This window comes from Moschus berezovskii, chromosome 8, assembly GCF_049115385.1.
Source record: "Moschus berezovskii isolate FMDL1 chromosome 8, NW_MosBer_1.0, whole genome shotgun sequence".
NCBI lineage: Eukaryota > Metazoa > Chordata > Mammalia > Artiodactyla > Moschidae > Moschus > Moschus berezovskii.
The window spans coordinates 30,854,558-30,873,298 of record NC_142467.1 but is presented as its reverse complement, the minus strand read 5'-3'; the positions used below and the strand labels follow the sequence as shown (position 1 = coordinate 30,873,298).

At 43.6% G+C, this 18,741-nt stretch overlaps 1 protein-coding gene across 1 annotated transcript in view; it reads left to right on the top strand.

Moving 5' to 3' along the window:
- TENM2 (teneurin transmembrane protein 2) overlaps positions 1-18,741 on the top strand; it is a 497,500-nt gene that overhangs the window by 286,785 nt on the left and 191,974 nt on the right. Inside the window, exons 8-9 of the mRNA XM_088838514.1 lie at positions 2,553-2,748; positions 10,441-10,542. Coding sequence (XP_088694640.1) covers positions 2,553-2,748; positions 10,441-10,542 — 298 coding nt within the window. The remainder of the gene's footprint in view (positions 1-2,552; positions 2,749-10,440; positions 10,543-18,741) is intronic.

The following is an 18,741-nucleotide window of genomic DNA, read 5'->3' as shown; positions in this document are numbered from 1 at the left end:
ACAGCAAGCACCACCGATGGTCCTAAGCCATTCCTGTGCCCCTGGGCTGGGCAGCCAGTTCAGAAAAAGATGACTGATGCCCAAATTAATAATGAGCAATGGTCCCACTCAAGTAATCACCTTCCCTGGACTGTTCCTCAAGGGGGTGATAACTAGAATCCCAGGTGAAGTATATCCTTCTCACTTTGCCACCAAGGAAGCTACACTCATTCCTCTGGCTGACAGCAATTTGTAGATGTGGGTCTGGGTAGCTGGACATTTACGAGGTTGCTAAGGAACAAATGCCTTGGTTACAAGAGGCTCCAAAAGCAGTATCAGTTTGTCATATCCTTTCAGATCATTTATTTTATCCCATAAGGACAGCTGCGACCAATGAACTGTGGGATAGAGGGAAGCTAAATATGAACATTTGTTTCCTGAGAGATGGAAGAAATTTCTACTTCCTATACAACATCCCTCCCCAGGCCCCTAGACACAAAAACTAAAACCATGTGCTTCTCCTCCACAACCCTTACAACTTACAAGTAAGTTGTTCAGAGTCACAAGGTATTTCATAAAATGGTTATTATCTTTCAGGCACTGCCCTAAGCATTATCTCATGTTATCCTTGTAACATCCCCAAAAGGTGTGGGTTATTATTCCCTAGTATGCAAACCAGGAAGAGGGTTAAAGAATCACCGAACTTCAAACAGTAGCAAACGGCAGAGTCAGAATTCAAACCCAGGTTTATCTGACAGTAAAACCTTTGTCCCCAAGATTGTAGACTCTTTTATTTTCACTGATCATGTTTCAGGTGGGAAAAGTGGCAGTTCTGCTGATGCGGAGGTCCCGTTAGTGGATTTCCTAGCATTTCATTCTGTGGGGTTTTTGAAAGGGGTTACAGTTGGATGGCAATAATCTGTGAAACCAGCTCTGTCCCACAGTGGTGATTTTTATCTGCTAAAGACCTCCACTTTGAATGTTCTCTGGAAGTCGCCATGCACATGACTTTCCTGTGCAATGATTTTGCATGAGTTCAAGATGATTCCTTTTCTACTGGGGTCTTACTGATTTTTTTAATTGTCAACAAGTAAAGAGACATGGCCACCTTCCTGGCCTTTTCTTTCATTCTCTCTGTCCAGCCAAGGTCAAGCCTTGTCCTTTCGTCCCTAAAAACAGTCCTCCAAAATTGCCCCCTTTTCTCTTTCACTGTACCTAATCACGATGTTTGTCACTTCATGATTGGGTTTCTACAATGGCTTGGTAACTGGTCTTCCTGCTTCTTTTCATTCCCTCCTCTAGGATATCTCATAGGCTGCCTGCAAGTGAACCTTAGAACGTTCCTCTCATTGTGTTAGTCACTGCTTAAGGGTCTTCTGTGGCTCCCACCTGCCCACCCCAGGATTTCACCATACCCTTGGGCAGGCCCCCCTTGGATGACAGTTGCTCTCCCATTCCCCCCACCCATTCCTGGTAGCCTTCACCCCCTACTCTCTCTCCCACTGATTACTTTCAGTTCTGAGCCTGTTTTCCATTGAAACAGAGTTTCATAATTAATTGCTGGTTGATGGGAGGTCAGGCACAGTAAGGGCCCAGGCATTGCACCTAAACAGATCTCGGTCCAAATTTTTGCTTGCCCACTTGGTCAGTGGGTGACTTCGGGTATGTTTGCTGGTCTTCTCTGAGTCTGTGTTCTTGTTTGTAAAATAAGATACAAATAGGACCTGTCTTACAGGGGTTTTGCAAGAATTGAATTAAATGATGGTGATAATGTGGTCATGATAGCTCACAAGTACTTTGTGTTTGGTCTGATTGTGTATCTATATGATCTTATTGTTCACAACAACCTATAACATAAAGACGGTTATTTTCAGTTTTGAGAGGGGAGAACTGAGGCACAGATAGGTGATGCTAATAAGTTCCAGTTTCCCTCTCAGGTAGTCTGGATCCTCAGCCCTCTTTCTTAACACATTATCAACCGGGGAATTTTTGTGGAAACTAATGCCCGTGGCATTACTATGTCTCTGGTCAATAATGTGTTAACACCTCTGATATAACTACTCTGATTAACTATTCTCCCACCTTCCCTTAGTAAATGGTCAGTCAAGGGTATCTGGTGTCTGCTAACATAGGTTAGTAATTCCTTACCTGAAACTCTTGGGGGTGCCAGATACATTTTGGAATTCAGAATTGGGGGAATTATTTTAAAAAGTTACACTTGGCATATGTTACATATTATGCAACACTCTCTTGAGGAATAGAGCAAAAACTCACACCCTTCCCCTCTCCCTCTCTGTCATACATACACACTCAAAAGAAAAAATCATAAAAGCAGAAAAGAGATTGTGGTCTATAGTCATAAAACTATTAGCAATAATTATAAGCATAATACGTGGTGACTGTTGTTATTACAACATTCATGACTCTTGTTTTACTTGTAACAAAATGAGTTTGCAGTAAAACATACTCAGAAGTATCTCTCAGTTAACTGATGGGGCGGGAAGCAGGGGTGCTAGTCATGGGAGCAGGTCTGCACCCCGTGTCACACGCAGCACGCTCTCTTCTTTTCCCAGTATGACTTCATGGAGCGCCTGGATGGGAAGGAGAAGTGGAGCGTGGTCGAATCACCCAGGGAACGCCGGAGCATACAAACGCTGGTTCAGAACGAAGCCGTGTTTGTCCAGTACCTGGATGTGGGCCTGTGGCACCTGGCCTTCTACAATGATGGCAAAGACAAAGAGATGGTTTCCTTCAACACTGTGGTCTTAGGTAGGTATGGGATCTCTGAGGTGCTGTGTCATCAAAGAAAGCATGGAAGTGTCTGGCTTCTCTGTTGAAGGCACACCTTCCAAGGTGGTTCTACTGCATAGAGGGCCAACCAGCATCCTTAATTTAGGGTTCATAGTTTCATCCACTTAAAAATAGCCTTGATTAAAATACTAATGCTACTTAATTCATGAAAAAGCCACTGTGAGTCCCAAGGATTGAGTTGCAATGAGGAACTTGGGTCCAACCACCTGGCTCAAGCTCTGGCCACACAGCATAGGCAAATCACTGGACTTTTGTCAGCCCCGGTTCCCCTGTGGTAAAATAGAACTGAAAAATCCCACCTCATACTATGAAATTAATTAAAGTATGAGTTATAAATCACTAAACATATAGTAGAGCCAGTAAATACTGACCATTCATGCCGGCTCATAATTTCTCTCAAAAACCAAGGAAAGCCCAAACTTTAAAAAAAATTTTAAAACCTGAAAAATAAGGATATAACCATAGAAGGATAGACTTCCCTGGTGGCACAGTGGTAAAGAATCCACCTGCAATGCAGGAGACTCGGGAGATGTGGGTTCCATCCCTGGGTTGGGAAGATCCCCTGGAGGAGAGCATGGCAACCTGCTCCAGTACTCTTGCCTGGAGATCCCATGGACAGAGGAACCTGATGGGCTACAGTCCATGGGGTTCCAGAGTCAGACATGATTGAAGCAACTGAGCAATAAGAAGGAAAACATATCTTTGTTCTCAGATTAGTAAATCTCCAAAAGCTTTACTTAAGCACTTGTCATGTGGGGCATATTTTAGCACTACTTTTTAGTAGCTATTGAGGAAAAGCTAAGATTTTTCCCAAAAGTTCCCCTTATAAGTCAAATAACCCCTAAAAACCCCATTTGTTTGAGAGTATTTCGTGAGTTTTCCAAGAGCAAATCCTAAGAATTTTAGCATTCAGAGCACCTGTAAATATTTTCATTACATTTACTTTGTCATTAGGTTTTAATCGTCTACTAATGATGGTAACTGATCCTGGGCAGAACCTCTCTGAATCGTGGCAGATTGTTAGACCCATTTCACAGATGAATAAACTGAGGTTCAGAAAGCTGAGTCCCTCAAGGTCCCAGGATGTGGAAATTATGTAAACAACATGGACTTCCAGGGATTTTTCACTGCCTTTCTGCAGCGCCGTGTTGTCCCAGCAGCATTCAGTCATGGACCTCACGGTTCTCTAGAAACCTGGAGAAGATGGTTGATCTAGGATTGAATCCTGCCTTTTCTTTCTTACCTGGGAGGGTCACTTACCTTCCCAAGCCTCAGTTCCATCATTTGTGGACAAGTAATACCATGTCCCTGGAGGGAAGGATGATGTACCATCTCTTTTGGAACCTGTCTGGAATGGAGCTGGTAATCACTCGTGAGAGCTGATAACTTTTAAGAGCACGTCTTGTGCAGCTGTTTTTCTCTTAACTTCATGTTAAGAACTTCTCTACTGGTTTCATGGATTGCTCTTAGGATTTCCCTGATCCTTGAAATAGATATATAAGCCAACCTAAAATCCAGGTGGCAGCCATAGCTGCCAAAAGCAGGATTTGGTATTTACCATAGCACTGAAGTTAATGCTTATTCCTCTGCTAAGAAAAGATGGGCTCTAACAGGGCAAGCCAAATGCTCTAAAGCAGTACTTGGCATGCCAGAGCCCATGGACCAAATCTGGCCCACTGCTTATTTTTATAAATAAAGTTTTATTGGACCACAGCCACATTCATCTGTTGTCACATTGTGGCAGCTATTAACAGCAGAGTGGAATGGTTGCAGTGGAGACAGTTTGACCTACAAAGCCTAAATATTTACTGTCACTTGACAGAAAAAGTTTGCCAAGCACTGCTCTACACTAATGGCATAAACTTTGTATCAGGAAAGTCACTGGAGAAATCTTCCATTAGTTAGGAAAATTTTCCAGGAGCAGATTATGTACCAGTGAGGAAAAAAAAATCTAAAAGGATAAAAACCAGATCACAAAAGAAAGACACTGGCAACACATTTGGACCTAGTTTGAGATGTTAAGATAAAAAAACAATCTTTTGCATAAGAATATGATGAGAAATGTGGAGAGGGCAATGGGACCCCACTCCAGTACTCTTGACTGGAAAATCCCATGGACAGAGGAGGCTGGTAGGCTGCAGTCCATGGGGTCGCGAAGAGTCAGACACGACTGAGAGACTTCACTTTCACTTTTCACCTTCTTGCATTGGAGAAGGAAATGGCAACCCACTCCAGTGTTCTTGCCTGGAGAATCCCAGGGATGGGGGAGCCTAGTGGACTGCCATCTATGGGGTCACACAGAGTCAGACATGACTGAAGCGACTTAGCAGCAGCAGCATGATGAGAAATGATGTCCTTTGGGTTGCCTGTGTGGGTTTTTAAAAAAAAATTTTTGTAAATTATGTTTTTTAAATATTTTTATTGGAATACAGTTGATTTACAATGTTGTGTTAGTTTCAGGTATACAGCAAAGTGAATTAGTTATACATATACATATATTCACTCTTTTTAGATTCTTTTCCTATATTGACCATTATAGAATATTGAGTAGCATTCCCTGTGCTCTACAGTAGGTGTTTATTATCTGTTTTATGTACAGTAATGTGTACATGTCAATCCAAATCTTCAAATTTATCCCTCCCCCGCTTACCATAACCACAAGTTTGTTTTCTACATCTGTAACTCTTTTTCTGCTTTGTAAATAAGTTCATTTGCACCATTTTTTTAGATTCCATATGTAAGCAATGTCATATATTTGTCTTTCTCTGTCTGACTTACTTCACTCAGTATGACAATCTCTAGGTCCATCCATTTGCTTTGTGTTTAAAACTCAAAGGCTTCATACACACACCTCATGCACAGTAGCTGGCTTAGCTGGAGTCTACAAAGACCCAGTGGAATGGATAATAGCAAAACCAGTAATAGCAGCACATCCATAGAGAGTTTTCCATGTTCCAGGTCCCCTGGACTTGGCCTTTTTGGGGACCTGGCCTTTTTGGGGACCAGATCAGTCAACCCATAGAGTAGTTATAAGAGGTCAGGATTACCAATATTTTGTTTTCCAGTTGAGGAAGCCCAGACTCAGAGAAGTTAACTTGCCTAAGGTCTCACATAGCTAGTAAGAAGTGGAGTCAGAATCAGCTATCCAGAGCCTGTGTTCTTAACCACTGAATTGCTTTGGATTGTAGCCAGCTAAAACCCTCTTCCCTTCCACGCAGCAGGTTGTCTGGGGGCCATGTTATCTAATAATGGCTTCTGCCCTCCATCACCTTTATCCACATGGACACAGATGGCGGTGTTGAGATGCCCTTCCCCCTGAGCCATTACCCTCACTTCTCTGTCAGAGCTGGGAATAGCAATTCTACCCGAAGGATTTCTCTCATCTGGCCATAGCTCAAAGAGAAAGTCAAAGGTAATCGGCCTAATAGTTGGGCAGACATCTTGATAGAGCAATGATAGTAATTGGCCTGAAATGTAGGGAAAAGAACAGTGTTTTATTTGGTTCAGAGATTCTCCCACACATATCTATTATCGGACCATTCGCCGTCAAGAGCCAGGAGCGCCGTAAGCCCCTGTGATATGAAACAGAAGAAAGGACGTTAGACGGGTGTCAACCAGCCATCATGCTAAATATACCTTTGACTCAGGGAAGTCTTCTGATGTGTTCTGGAGGGAAGCAGCCTGCTTTCAGAAATGAGTTTCATCTCAGGGGACTATAGAGTGGCATTCTTGAAGTGTGGTGCACATTTCAGGGAGGCTGGCCTCCGCTTGAGTAAAAATCCCATTTCCTGGTCTAACTCTCATCGCCCGCCTTGTTTCCTCAAGAAAACTTCAACCAGGATGACAAAAAGGAAAACTGATAAGATTTCAAGAGTAATATTTAAATTGAGTGTTGAACAAAGGTGATTGAGGGAAGTAGGCTCCTGTATTTCAGCAGTATCACGTAATTGTTGCTTTCCTCAAAAACTGTAGAAATGCTTCAAAGATAAGACCTGGGGGAAATTGAATGAAAAGTACACTTCATTGCAGTTTTTGCTTATTCTGGATTCTCCTATCTTCTGAGATGTGTGTGCATACACACACATGTATACTCACAGACACTTCAGTAACTCTTTGCCAAGGATCTACTGTGTGCCAAACATTGAGAATACCTCAGTAAACAGTTCAAATCTGATCTCTTCCTCATTGAGCTTGATGAGAGGAGACAGATAGGTAAAAGGCAATTATAGGAGCTAGGGGAGGATAATGGAAAGGGTACAAAACCCAGGTTGAGGGAAGTAGATTTTGTTGTTTAGTCGCTGAGTCATGTCCAACTCTTTGTGATCCCATGTCCACCTCTTTGTAACCCTCCAGGCTCCTCTTTCCATTGAATTCTTCAGGCAGGAATACTAGAATGGATAGCCATTCCCTTCTCCAGGGGATCTTCCAGACCCAGGGATTGAACCTGCATCTCTTGCACAGACAGGTGGATTCTTTACTGCTGAGCCACCAGGGAAGCCCAGAGAAGGAAGACACCTAGAAACTAAATGTTTTCTAAACTGAGACTTAAAGATAAATACCTCAACTAAAGAGCAAGGAGTTTGTGCAAAATCCCTGGTCCTTTTCCCTGGGACTGTGGTGGTTAAGAGCTTCCTGTCTTCGCTGCTCTGAGGATGCTCGGTTGGAGAATAGGGAACTTTGGCCTCGGCCATGTCAGTTTCCACCAAACCATTACCAGATCCAGCTGCTCAGTGAGAATCAAACTCCACTTTACTGTCAGGGTGACTTCTGAAAATGCAAGCTGGATGATGTCATTTCTATTTTGAAAACTTTTCATTTGTTCCCGTTGGTCTCAGAATAAAATCCAACTCATCCACATGGTCTCCAGGGCCCTGGAGGATCTAGGTTTCTCCAGCTTCACCTTATGTAGTGACATAAGGTCTCTTCCTTCTTTCTACCCTCCAGCCACATGGGATTCACCTGTGCTCTTTTCCACCACAGGACCTTTGCATGTCTTCCTCCCATCTGGAATACTTTTGTCTTGCTCTTCACTTGGCTTTTCTAGTCCACCCTTATATGTCACCTGCATGGAATAGTGAGGCCCTCCCTGGCCATCCTCTCTAAGTAGCTTCTTCCTCTTCCTCCCTTTCACAGTATCCCATTCTTTTCAAAGCACATATAACGACTTGTGCAGGGCTGTGCAGGGGAGGGGGTTGCACCATGCTGCACAGCATGTGGTGTCTTACTTCCCTGACCAGGGGTCAAATCTGTGTCCCTGCATTGAGTGTGCATAGTCTTAATCGCCGCACAGCCAAGAAAGTCCACGTACCACGATTTGTACTGTATTTGATGATTTTTTTTAACCTGTATTCTCTATGACAGTGGAAGTTCTGTGAGGACGGGGACTATGTCTTTCCTAGTCACCACTGTATTCAACAGTGCCTTGTAGGGTGCCTTGTATCATTCTCCAGGCAAGAATACTGGAGTGGGTAGCCATTCCCTTCTCCAAAGGATCTTTCTGATCCAAAGCTCAAACTTGGGTCTCCCACATTGCAGGAAAATTCTTTACTACCTGAGCCACCAGGGAAACCCCATTATATATAACAGATGCTCAATTAATAAAGTAAACCCCCTTTCAAGGACTGTGGCAGGTCTGAGATCTCACCCTAATTGTAAGCTAATGCATTATTAGCCAGCCACAGCCTCGTCAATGTTATCAGAAGAGGCGATGCTCCTGGGTAAGAGACAACAGGCTTTATTCCTCAGAGCAATATAATATCAAAAATATCAGCCTACGTGCAAGTTTCCCAAACACCAGTTCCCACAGGGCCACACAGACAGGGCCAGGTGACACCTGCGCCGGCAGTGGGTTATATTATGTAGAACTTTTCATTTTCTATACTCCAGTCTCCAAATGGGCAGTGAGCCTGCTTGTGCTTTTCTCCAGAGGGAGACATTCTCTTTATTCTACTGGACAGTAACTAAACCTGGCCTTTGCTCTGAAGACAGATGCTATATCTCCTAAGGCTGTTCACTGTACAGACAGTCTTTCAAAAGATAGTCCAGAGCTAAGGCAGTCAGTGCCTCTGCTCATAAAACATTCAGAAACACACGAGACCCATGGCGAGTTATCTCCGACCATCATGTGAAATTGCTGGCTTTTGACCTGCCAAAGCAGCTACCTCGTATGATTCAGTCTAATGCTTTTTGAATGAAAGAAGGAAAGGGACAATGAGTGGATGAAACATGAGACAAATTGATAGCCACTTGGGTGCTGCTCAGACCACCTTTACAGAGCCAACTTCAGGGATTTGATTCTGCAGTGATCATTGTTGGACACTAAAGAAATTGGCTTGGGAATTCCCTGGAGGTCCAGTGGTTAGGACTCTGCACTTTCACTGCTGAGGGCACGGGTTCACTCCCTGGTCCGGGGACTAAGATCCATAAGCCATGCAGCACAGCCAAAAACCAAAAAAAAAAGAAAAAGGAAAGAAATGGCTTGATACTGATTTTGGAAAACACAGATAGACTGCTTGAATTCTCCTACTGCCAGAAACCAACCACAGCCTGATTCTAGAAGATGAGAGCTGAGAAGTGAAACTATAGAAAGAAAGCATGGTTTGGTTTTTCAGTCCAGAGTGGAAATAAATGGGAAATTCATTTTAAAGGAAGGCCTTACCATTCCATTAGGGACAATTAGACTTCATAGTCTCACGCACATCACTAAGCCAATGTCCCTAGCTCTCCACGGACTGTGTCATGTCATCTTTGGGGCACGGTAGCTTTTCATCATCTTAGCAATTTAGAACCTGAAAGTCTAAATGTGTTTATTTGAATGTAAGGCAAAATGAGGATAATAATAATCATAATTTTAAAAGAACACATCTACTTCTGTGCAGGCCCAAATCAACATGAAAAAGTTCCAAAATGATCCCTTTGAAGGCATTTCTTGAGAGTACACATAGCAAAGTAAATCATGAAATAAGATGGCTGTACAGGTGAGAACAAGGGTGAACTAATTGATTTTCACACACAAAAAAAAAGTTCTTCAAAAAGCGAGGCATGAAAGGACTTTTGTGCCACCCCAAACTGAAGTGACTTAGCAGCAGCAGCAAACCTACTACTTGGTGAATCCCAAATCATGCCAAAATTGATCAGTCTTAGGTGTTTAGACTTTCTTTCTTTAATGCAGGGGATATTTTCACTCTGTGAACCTGAGATCAGGAGCCCACTCTGTCATTTGGAGAATCATTCTCTACACTTGAGGCTAAAAGCTGATATCTCACATCTCAAACCAAATCTCATATTGATAGGGTGATACTGGGGGCAGACTGAGGCTTAACAGTGTTTAAAAACTTGCCAGCATAGAACGTTGCAATTTTTAAATTCAGATAAGCAGTTTCTTTTGAAAAAGCAAAAATTGTCACAGTACTATATTCAAATTCCTGCCTGGGCTAATCCCGTGGAGAGCAGTGGTTATACCCTTGCATTGTCCAAGTTGCCCTAGTCCCCACCCATCCCTGTTCTATTTCATCCACTTCTCCTTACCAGTCCCCAGGAGGGGTCTGAGGTTACTGCCACTGCTCCTGAAAACCAGTAGGTGGCTGGCTACTAAACTGCTTCACCAGCAGGCAGAGAAAAAAATAATTGTTCACATTCTCTCTTTTTCAGATTCAGTGCAGGACTGTCCACGTAACTGCCACGGGAATGGCGAATGTGTGTCCGGGCTGTGTCACTGCTTCCCGGGGTTTCTAGGAGCAGACTGCGCTAAAGGTATTTACCACCACTTCCCTGCTATGATTGGAAAATGGAAAAGAGGCTTCTCAATGGGGCTGGGAGAGGGAGCACCAAGGTTGCCTCCCCAGCAAATTCCACTGGGATGTCTTGTAAGCCTGTGCAAGCTATGCATCCTAACACTTTGGCAAAGAGGAGACTTTGATATATGACAATTGGCCAATATACCTGTAAGAGCAGGGCAGTTATCCTTGGCATTGAGGTGTGCTGAGAAGAAAGATTTGCTAAAAATGAGATGGTTAGATTTCCTGTAAAAGCAGAAGTGAATTACCATCACTCCTTTCTTATAATCATTAACTTCTGTGTAATGGAAGATTAAGCATCTCAGGGTTAGTAAATTTCATTCATTCTGGCCAGCTACGCTCTTAATCTAGGAAGTGCTATTTATCTTGGTGGAATCGGTTTTAAATTGTATTATTAATTTATCTACACTGCTTTGCACAGAATGACGGGGGCCCTGGGATTCTTGGGGGAAAGGTAATAGAAGAAAGAAAATGACTCTCACAAAAACAGGGGACTTAGTGGCTCATATCTAGCTAACAGGAGACCTTGAATTTGACCTTCAAGTGATGCTATCACAGGCAAGTGCAGTGGAGAGCTGAGCTTCTCACACTTTTTAGACGTGGTACATGCATGCATACATACACACACACACGTATTCATGATAAATACAGGTATGAAATTAAAATGAGACTTTCATAAAACAACACTTCATGTTTCTTTTCTATTCTGTCCTATTTCACTTTTAAAAAATGACATACACTGACCACACTGATTCCCCACCCACCAGTGAGTGGGTCTGAAAAACAGCAGTAGAGCACCTCCAAGCCTTTATTCAGGAGTCAGGCCTTCCTGGGTTCCAGCCCCATTCAGATACCTGTGGCCTTTAGCAAGTGACCTAAGATTTCTGAGTCTTGGTTTCTTCCTCTGGAAAACTAGGGAATTTCTTCCTGAATTCATTGTGAGGATGGAATGAGAGAATCTACCCCCAAGCTCTTAGCAGAACATTTTGGGAGCCCTTGGAGGGTTTAGTTTTACCATCTTTTATTTACACACGTCATAATATATTTATTTATTTATATATCTGTATACTATTTTCACCCCTTTATGTACTCTTCTTCAAAAGACCGTGCTGCCTTGACATTCTAAGAGAGAGGCAATCATTAATAAAGCCGCTCTGTAAATACTCAATAGTACCACCCTCACCACGATGGCTTGGGAAAATTGTATGGTATTTCAAATATTCACAATATTTCAAAGCTTTGCAACTCCCATATCCTTCCAAATGCTGATTCATAAGTGAACAGGACTGTGGTTTGGTTGCAGCTGTGTGAGACTCATTGCTAAATGACACCACCTACATTCATATCCTTAACCACAGGATCATGTCAAAGGTTTGGTAAACCTGTCAGATGCAAAAGGAAAAGAGAGCAGGGATCCACCGGACCATACCGTTCTCTCAGCCGCTTTTCTCCTTACCACACTACGCCCAAGGGTATGTGGACATATCCCCCAAGTAGACAGCAGAGCCTGGTGCTCCTTGGCTCCAGTTCTGATGGGCTTTGATGGAGGCAGGTAGATGACACCTGCCTTGCGGTGCCGAGTACTTTTCCTGAGCAAAGGCTTTAAAGTAGGGAAAATTTCAGTAGCGTTTGAATGGCTTTTCTTGCATAATCTAATTTTCCTAGGAGTGAAGGCATTAATGAGAGAAAGAATAGTCCTTTTCTGTATGGCTGCAAACAGGCTGAACACTCTGCTGCATGGCCTGCGAGCTGTAAATGTATATTAACACTGACACACTTCGATGTATTATTAATCCTAAAACCGTGTGTGCTCTGGCTGCATATCCAGGGACCGGCCTTTCAGCCCTAAGTACCCCAGCCATTTAAGAACTCTTCGCTCTCCATCCATTTGCAGATGAGCGCCCATTCTGCATTATGGATCTGTAATGGGGTGTGCATTTAGCTCCTTAAAAGGCCTCTCGGTGTGTTTTGCATTCACCACCTGTACTGAGGGCCGGGCTGCACACTCTGACTGTGCATTAGTCGGGGTATATAATTGATCCTTGCGAAACAAATATCGAGTGGCTGTTAAGAGTAGTTCCTCTGGCATACTCAGAAGCCGTTCCTGAAATCGGCCGCTGAACTTGTTGTATGTTTTAATTCGGCTGTTGATGCCTACAGTGGGCAAAATTGAAGTGTTTAGAGACAAAAATGGCTTTCTCTTTGTTTCCTCACTTATTCTTGGGTAAGTTGGCTTAAGAATGTTCGGAGTAAGCTATTGCCTCTTGGCCCTGAAGATGTTCCTTAGTATTTTTTGAAATGGGCACAATTTAGCTATTTCATTAACAAGGACAGTGTTTAGAAACACCCTAATCCCTCATTTCTCACACTTTGCTCTTTCATGTACCACCTTCATGATTTTTGTCAAATTCATGGGGCATCAGAATTTTTATTTCCTTAACATGTTTCTTTAAGTCTACCCATTAGGTTTACATAGGTGAACTTCTTTTGAAAGGAGCCATGTCAAAATGAAAAGTTAGAAAAGAAACCTGGAATCTGTTGCAATAAATAGGAAAGGTTAGTGCTGCCTTTGGGCTTCCCTGGTGGTTCAGACAGGAAAGAATCTGCCTGCAGTGCAGGAGACCCAGATTTGATCCCTGGATCAGGAAGATCCCCTGAAGAAGGGAATGGCTACCCACTCCAGTGCTCTTGCCTGGAGAATTGCACGGACAAAGGAGCCTGTCAAGTTACAGTCCATAGGGTCACAAAGAGTCAGACATGACTGAGTGACTAACGCTAACTAGTGCTGCCTTTAAATCTATTGAGAAAGAAATGTTTTCTTTTTTTAAATTTTGTTGACGTATAATTGATTTCCAATATTGTGTTAGTTTCTGGTATACAGCAAAGTGATTCAGTTATACACATATATATTCTTTTTCATATTCTTTTCCATTATGGTTTATCACAGGATGTTGAATGTAGTTCCTGTGCTATACAGTAGGACCCTGTTGTTTGTCCATCCTATGTATGATAGTTTGCATCTGCTAATGCCAGACTCCTGCTCCATCCCTTCCCCTCCTCCCACTTGGCAACCACGAGTCTGTTCTTTGTGTCTGCGAGTCTCTTTCTGTTTTGTAGACGTGTTCATTTGTGTCATGTTTTAGACTCCACATGTAAGTGATATCGTATGGTATTTGTCTTTCTTATAATCTCTTCACGTGGTTCATCAGTGTTGCTGCAAATGGCATTATTTCATTCTTTTTTATGGCTGAGTGATATTCCATTATATATACGGACCACATCTTCTTTGCTCATTCATCTGTTGATGGACAGGTTGTTTCCATGTCTCGGCTGTTGTATGTAGTGCTGCTGTGAGCATAGAGGTGCATGTGTCTTTTCAAATTATAGTTTTGTCCAGGTGTATCCCCAGGAGAGGGATTGCTGGATCATATAGCAACTCTATTTCTAGTTTTTTGAGGAACCTCTGTACTCTTTTTCCATAGCGGTTGTACCAATTTATATTCCCATGCACAGTGTCGGAGAGTCCCCTTTAATCCATACCTTCCCCAGCGTTTGTTATTAGCGGAGTCTACAGTGCAGACTTTTCAAAGATGGCCATTCTGACTGTGTGCGGTGGTACCTCATTGTAGTTTTGTTTTGCATTCAAGTAAGGAATCTTTTCCTTGCTCTGAGCAATCAAGTCAAGTCAGCTTCTCACACATTCACTTCACACCAGTGATCCACAAATTGGATCCTACTATATAGCATGTGTGAGCCAGCCTGGCTTCTAGAGAAATTCAAGCCTTGAACATCTCAAGTCCTAAGTTTAGCGTCCTGAAAATAACGCAGTTCACTACCTACACAATAGATAGGTGATAAATGAGAAACTTGGTAAAAATAGCCACACAGGTTCAACTCTACCAGCTTCAAGTGGGTAAGCTTAATGATTAGTGCCTGATTTACTTGTGGTCTGTTAAGCCTCCATTTCAGATAGTTTCTTTTTTTCATAACCACCAATAGTTATTAAGTATTAAAGATGTACCAGGCTTTGTATAAAGTACTTAATACATACAGTCTTATCCATTCTCATATCAGCAATGTGAGATAAATCCTATTCTAACCACCCGCCCCAATATCTTAAGCTTTTTATATTAATATTAAAATCATTTTTGTCTTGCAGACAGGTTGCAAAAATAGTATACAGAGTTCCCAGGGTTCATTCAGCTTCCTCTGATGTGAACATTTTAACTGACTAAAGTTCAGTTGGTGAAACCAGGAAATTAACATGGATCAATGCTATTGACTAATTTACAGACTTGTTTCTAATTTTGCCCCTTTTTTCTGGTCCAGATCTCACTTTGTGTTTAGTTGTCATGTCTCTTTAGTTCCCTCCAATCTGCAAGGGCTCCTCAGTCTTTTTTTTTTTTTTCTGTCATGACCTTGAGCATTTTGGAGAGTACTAGTGAGGCATTTCTTAACTAGCCCCTAGATGTGGGTTTTTCTGATGTTTTCTCATGATTAGATTGAAGGTATGCAGGGACTTGCCTGGCAGCCCAGTGGTTAAGACCCATGATTCCACTGCAGGGGGCACAGGTTCAATCCCTGGTTGGGGAACTAAGATCCCATGTGCCATGCAGTGCAGCAAAAAAAAAAAGAAAGATTGAGGTTATGTTTTTTTGTAAGATGCTGTGCCTTTGTCAGTGAATTCTATCAAAGGTGCACTTCTGGTCTTTAATAAGAAAAAGATTCAAATATGGTTCTGTGTGAAGGGGTGTGTGCTTGTGGTTGTGAGCATGTATATACCTGCCCCTCACACACAAGGCAGAGATGGTGGGGTGGCTCCATCCCATTGGTCCTGTGCAGTCTGTTGGTGACGATGACAAATTGCCACTCATGGACAGCTTTTGAGCCTAGGAAACTGCTAGGTGTTAGCAGGGAGAGCTCTGGAGCAGACGGGGTGAGGTAAGCGTGCTAGCGAGTGCAGAGGAGAGAGACAGCCAGTCCCGGGGCTCCTGCCACCCTGAATGGAGCATGCCGTCTCCCGGCTGCAGCCCACGATCATGTCCTTTCTTTCTTGATACATGTCTTTAAGAGAGCCCTTGCCCAGGCCCTCCTGCATCACAAACTCGCATTCCCCTTCGTTCCTGCACTGCCAGCTGTGCCCGGTATGCCTCAGGGCTGCCAGTTCCTGTATTGCAGGCAGCCAGCAGACTCGGGCCCTCCTGCCAGGAGGAGAATTTGCCACATTAGCAGATGAGATTCCCATCACATCCAAGCAGCCCCGTGTGCGTCCAAGTGACAGAAATGCGGGTTTGCTCTCCTGACCTGGCGCAGCGCCTCTCATGCCCTCAGATATGCAGTGAGGACGGCAGCTCCTTGTCTCCTGATAAACCTGCCAGCCTGCATCAGGCACCCAAAGACATCCTCGCCGTGAGTGAAGGAAGCAGTCAGCATGAACTGCAAGACAGTCATTCCACAGTCCCCTGCCGAACTGGGGGCTCCAAGGGGCTAGAAGTTCAAGGGGAGCTGACCGTCACCCCCAGAAGAACGTATGAGGGTTCTAACCCCTCGATCCAAATCAGTTCAGGGGACCGAACTTATTTGTGCATCCAGCAAATGCTTATCATGTGCCCGCGGTGAGCCAGGCACTGCACTAAATACCAGACATCAGGTAACAAGCGAGAATGCCGGGCTGTGCCGTCTGCGAGCTTCCCGTCTGATGGATGCACGTGATGAGGAAGTAGGAAATGTAAGCCTAAGTCCGGCGTGCTGGGATGTGGATTCTGAATGCCATAGATGTCAGTAAGAAGATAAGGAAGTTCACGAAGCAGTAAAGTGTGGATCTATGAGGAGTCAACTAGTTTCAAGGAATGTGGGGAAATTCCATGGCAGAAGCGTACAGTAAAGGAGCTACACTGAAGAGCGTCTTCTTGCAGAGAATGTCAGTAATTTTTAGTGCAAGAAACGAGCTCTTCACACTCAGAGCTTCAGGAGATATGGTCTTTTTTTCCCTGATGTCTTGCATTGTTCTCCATCAGGCGCATCTCCTGTCCAGCTAGAATCATGCTTCAGTTCAGTTCAGTCGCTCAGTCGTGTCCGACTCTCCGCGACCCCATGAATCACAGCACGCCAGGCCTCCCTGTCCATCACCAACTCCAGGAATTCACTCAAACTCATGTCCACAGAGTCGGTGATGCCATCCAGCCATCTCATTCTCTGTCGTCCCCTTCTCCTCCCACCCCCAATCCCTCCCAGCATCAGAGTCTCTTCCAGTGAGTCAACTCTTCGCATGAGGTGGCCAAAGTATTGGAGTTTCAGCTTCAGCATCAGTCCTTCCAGTGAACACCCAGGACTGATCTCCTTTAGGATGGACTGGTTGGATCTCCTTGCAGTCCAAGGGACTCTCAAGAGTCTTGTGAATCATGCTTATTATTCGATTATTGTTTAGTTTGTGTTTTTTTTTTTTGTTATTACTAATTCCCTTGCATGACTTTCTCATTACTGTACTTGTATGCTATTTGCTGTAGGTTAGATGCTTTTTTTAAATATTTTTACTCATTTAACTGCTCTGAGTCTCAGTTGCAGCACAAGGGGACTTCCAAGTGGCATGCAGGATGTTCTGGTTGCCACACAAGGAATCTTTCAGTTGCAGCACGCAAACTCATCCTTGCAGCATGTGGGGGGTGGGATCTACTTCCCCCACCAGGGACTAAACCCAGGCCCCCTGCATTGGTAGTGTGGGGCCTTAGCCACTGTACCACCAGGGAAGTCCTGGACTAAGAGGACTCTGATTCCTTTTTCTTTCACTGAATTTTACTTGAAGTCTCTCATTGACTTAAGATGCTTCCTTAGCTTGTGTATAAAGTAGTCTTGCCTTTCAGAAAAGATAAGGCTTCTGATGGTGTGGTTTTTGATGCTAGTTTTTCAGGTGATGTATTTGGTGCTGAACTTAAGGCCCCAACCTGCGGCGGAAATTTAACACAGCAGAGCTTTCCTTGTTTACTAATAGCGATTAGAAATGACAGCGTCCACTGCTGAATGGCTGTCAGGGGAGGCCCAGAAATGCTGCAACCGCAGGAACATAAAGTCTTCTCTCTGGGAATTGGTCTCTGCTCCTACTGAGTTTCTGTGGGGCCTTGAGAAAAGAGGATGGGAATCTTGCCATTTTTTCTCTTCAGTTCCATTCAGTTCAGTCACCCAGTCATGACCGACTCTTTGTGAATCAATGGACTGCAGCACACCAGGCCTCCCTGTCCATCACCAACTCCCGGAGTTCACTCACACTCATCTCCATTGAGTTGGTGATGCCATCCAATCATCTCATCCTCTGTTGTCCCCTTCTCCTCCTGCCTTCAGTCTTTCCCATCATCAGGGTCTTTTCCAATGAGTCAGCTCTTCGCACCAGGTGGCCAAAGTATTGGAGTTTCAGCTTCAGCATCAGTCCTTCCCATGAATATTCAGGACTGACTTCCTTTAGGATGGACTGGTTGGATTTCCTTGCAGTCCAAGGGACTCTCAGGACTCTTCTCCAACACCACAGTTCAAAAGCATCAATTTTTCGGCCCTCAGATTTCTTTAAAGTCCAGCTCTCACATCAATACATGACTATTGGAAAAACCATAGCTTTGACCAGACGGACCTTTGTTGGCAAAGTAATGTCTCTGCTTTTTAATGTGCTGTCTAGGTTGGTCATAACTTTCCTTCCAAGGAGTAAGCGTCTTTTAATTTCATGGCTGCAGTCAGCATCTGCAGTGATTTTGGAGCCCAAAAAAATAAAGTCTGACACTGTTTCCACTGTTTCCCCATCTATTTCCCATGAAGTGATGGGACCAGATGCCATGATCTTAGTTTTCTGAATGTTGAGTTTTAAGCCAACTTTTTCACTCTCTTGTTTCACTTTCATCAAGAGGCTCTTCAGTTCTTCTTCACTTTCTACCATAAGGATGGTGTCATCTGCATATCTGAGGTTATTGATATTTCTCCTGGCAATTTTGATTCCAGCTTGTGCTTCATCCAGCCCAGCATTTCTCAAGATGTACTCTGCATATAAGTTAAATAAACAGTGTGATAATATACAACCTTGACGTACTCCTTTTCCTATTTGGAACCAGTCTATTGTTCCATGTCCAGTTCTAACTGTTGCTTCCTGACCTGGATACAGGTTTCTCAAGAGACA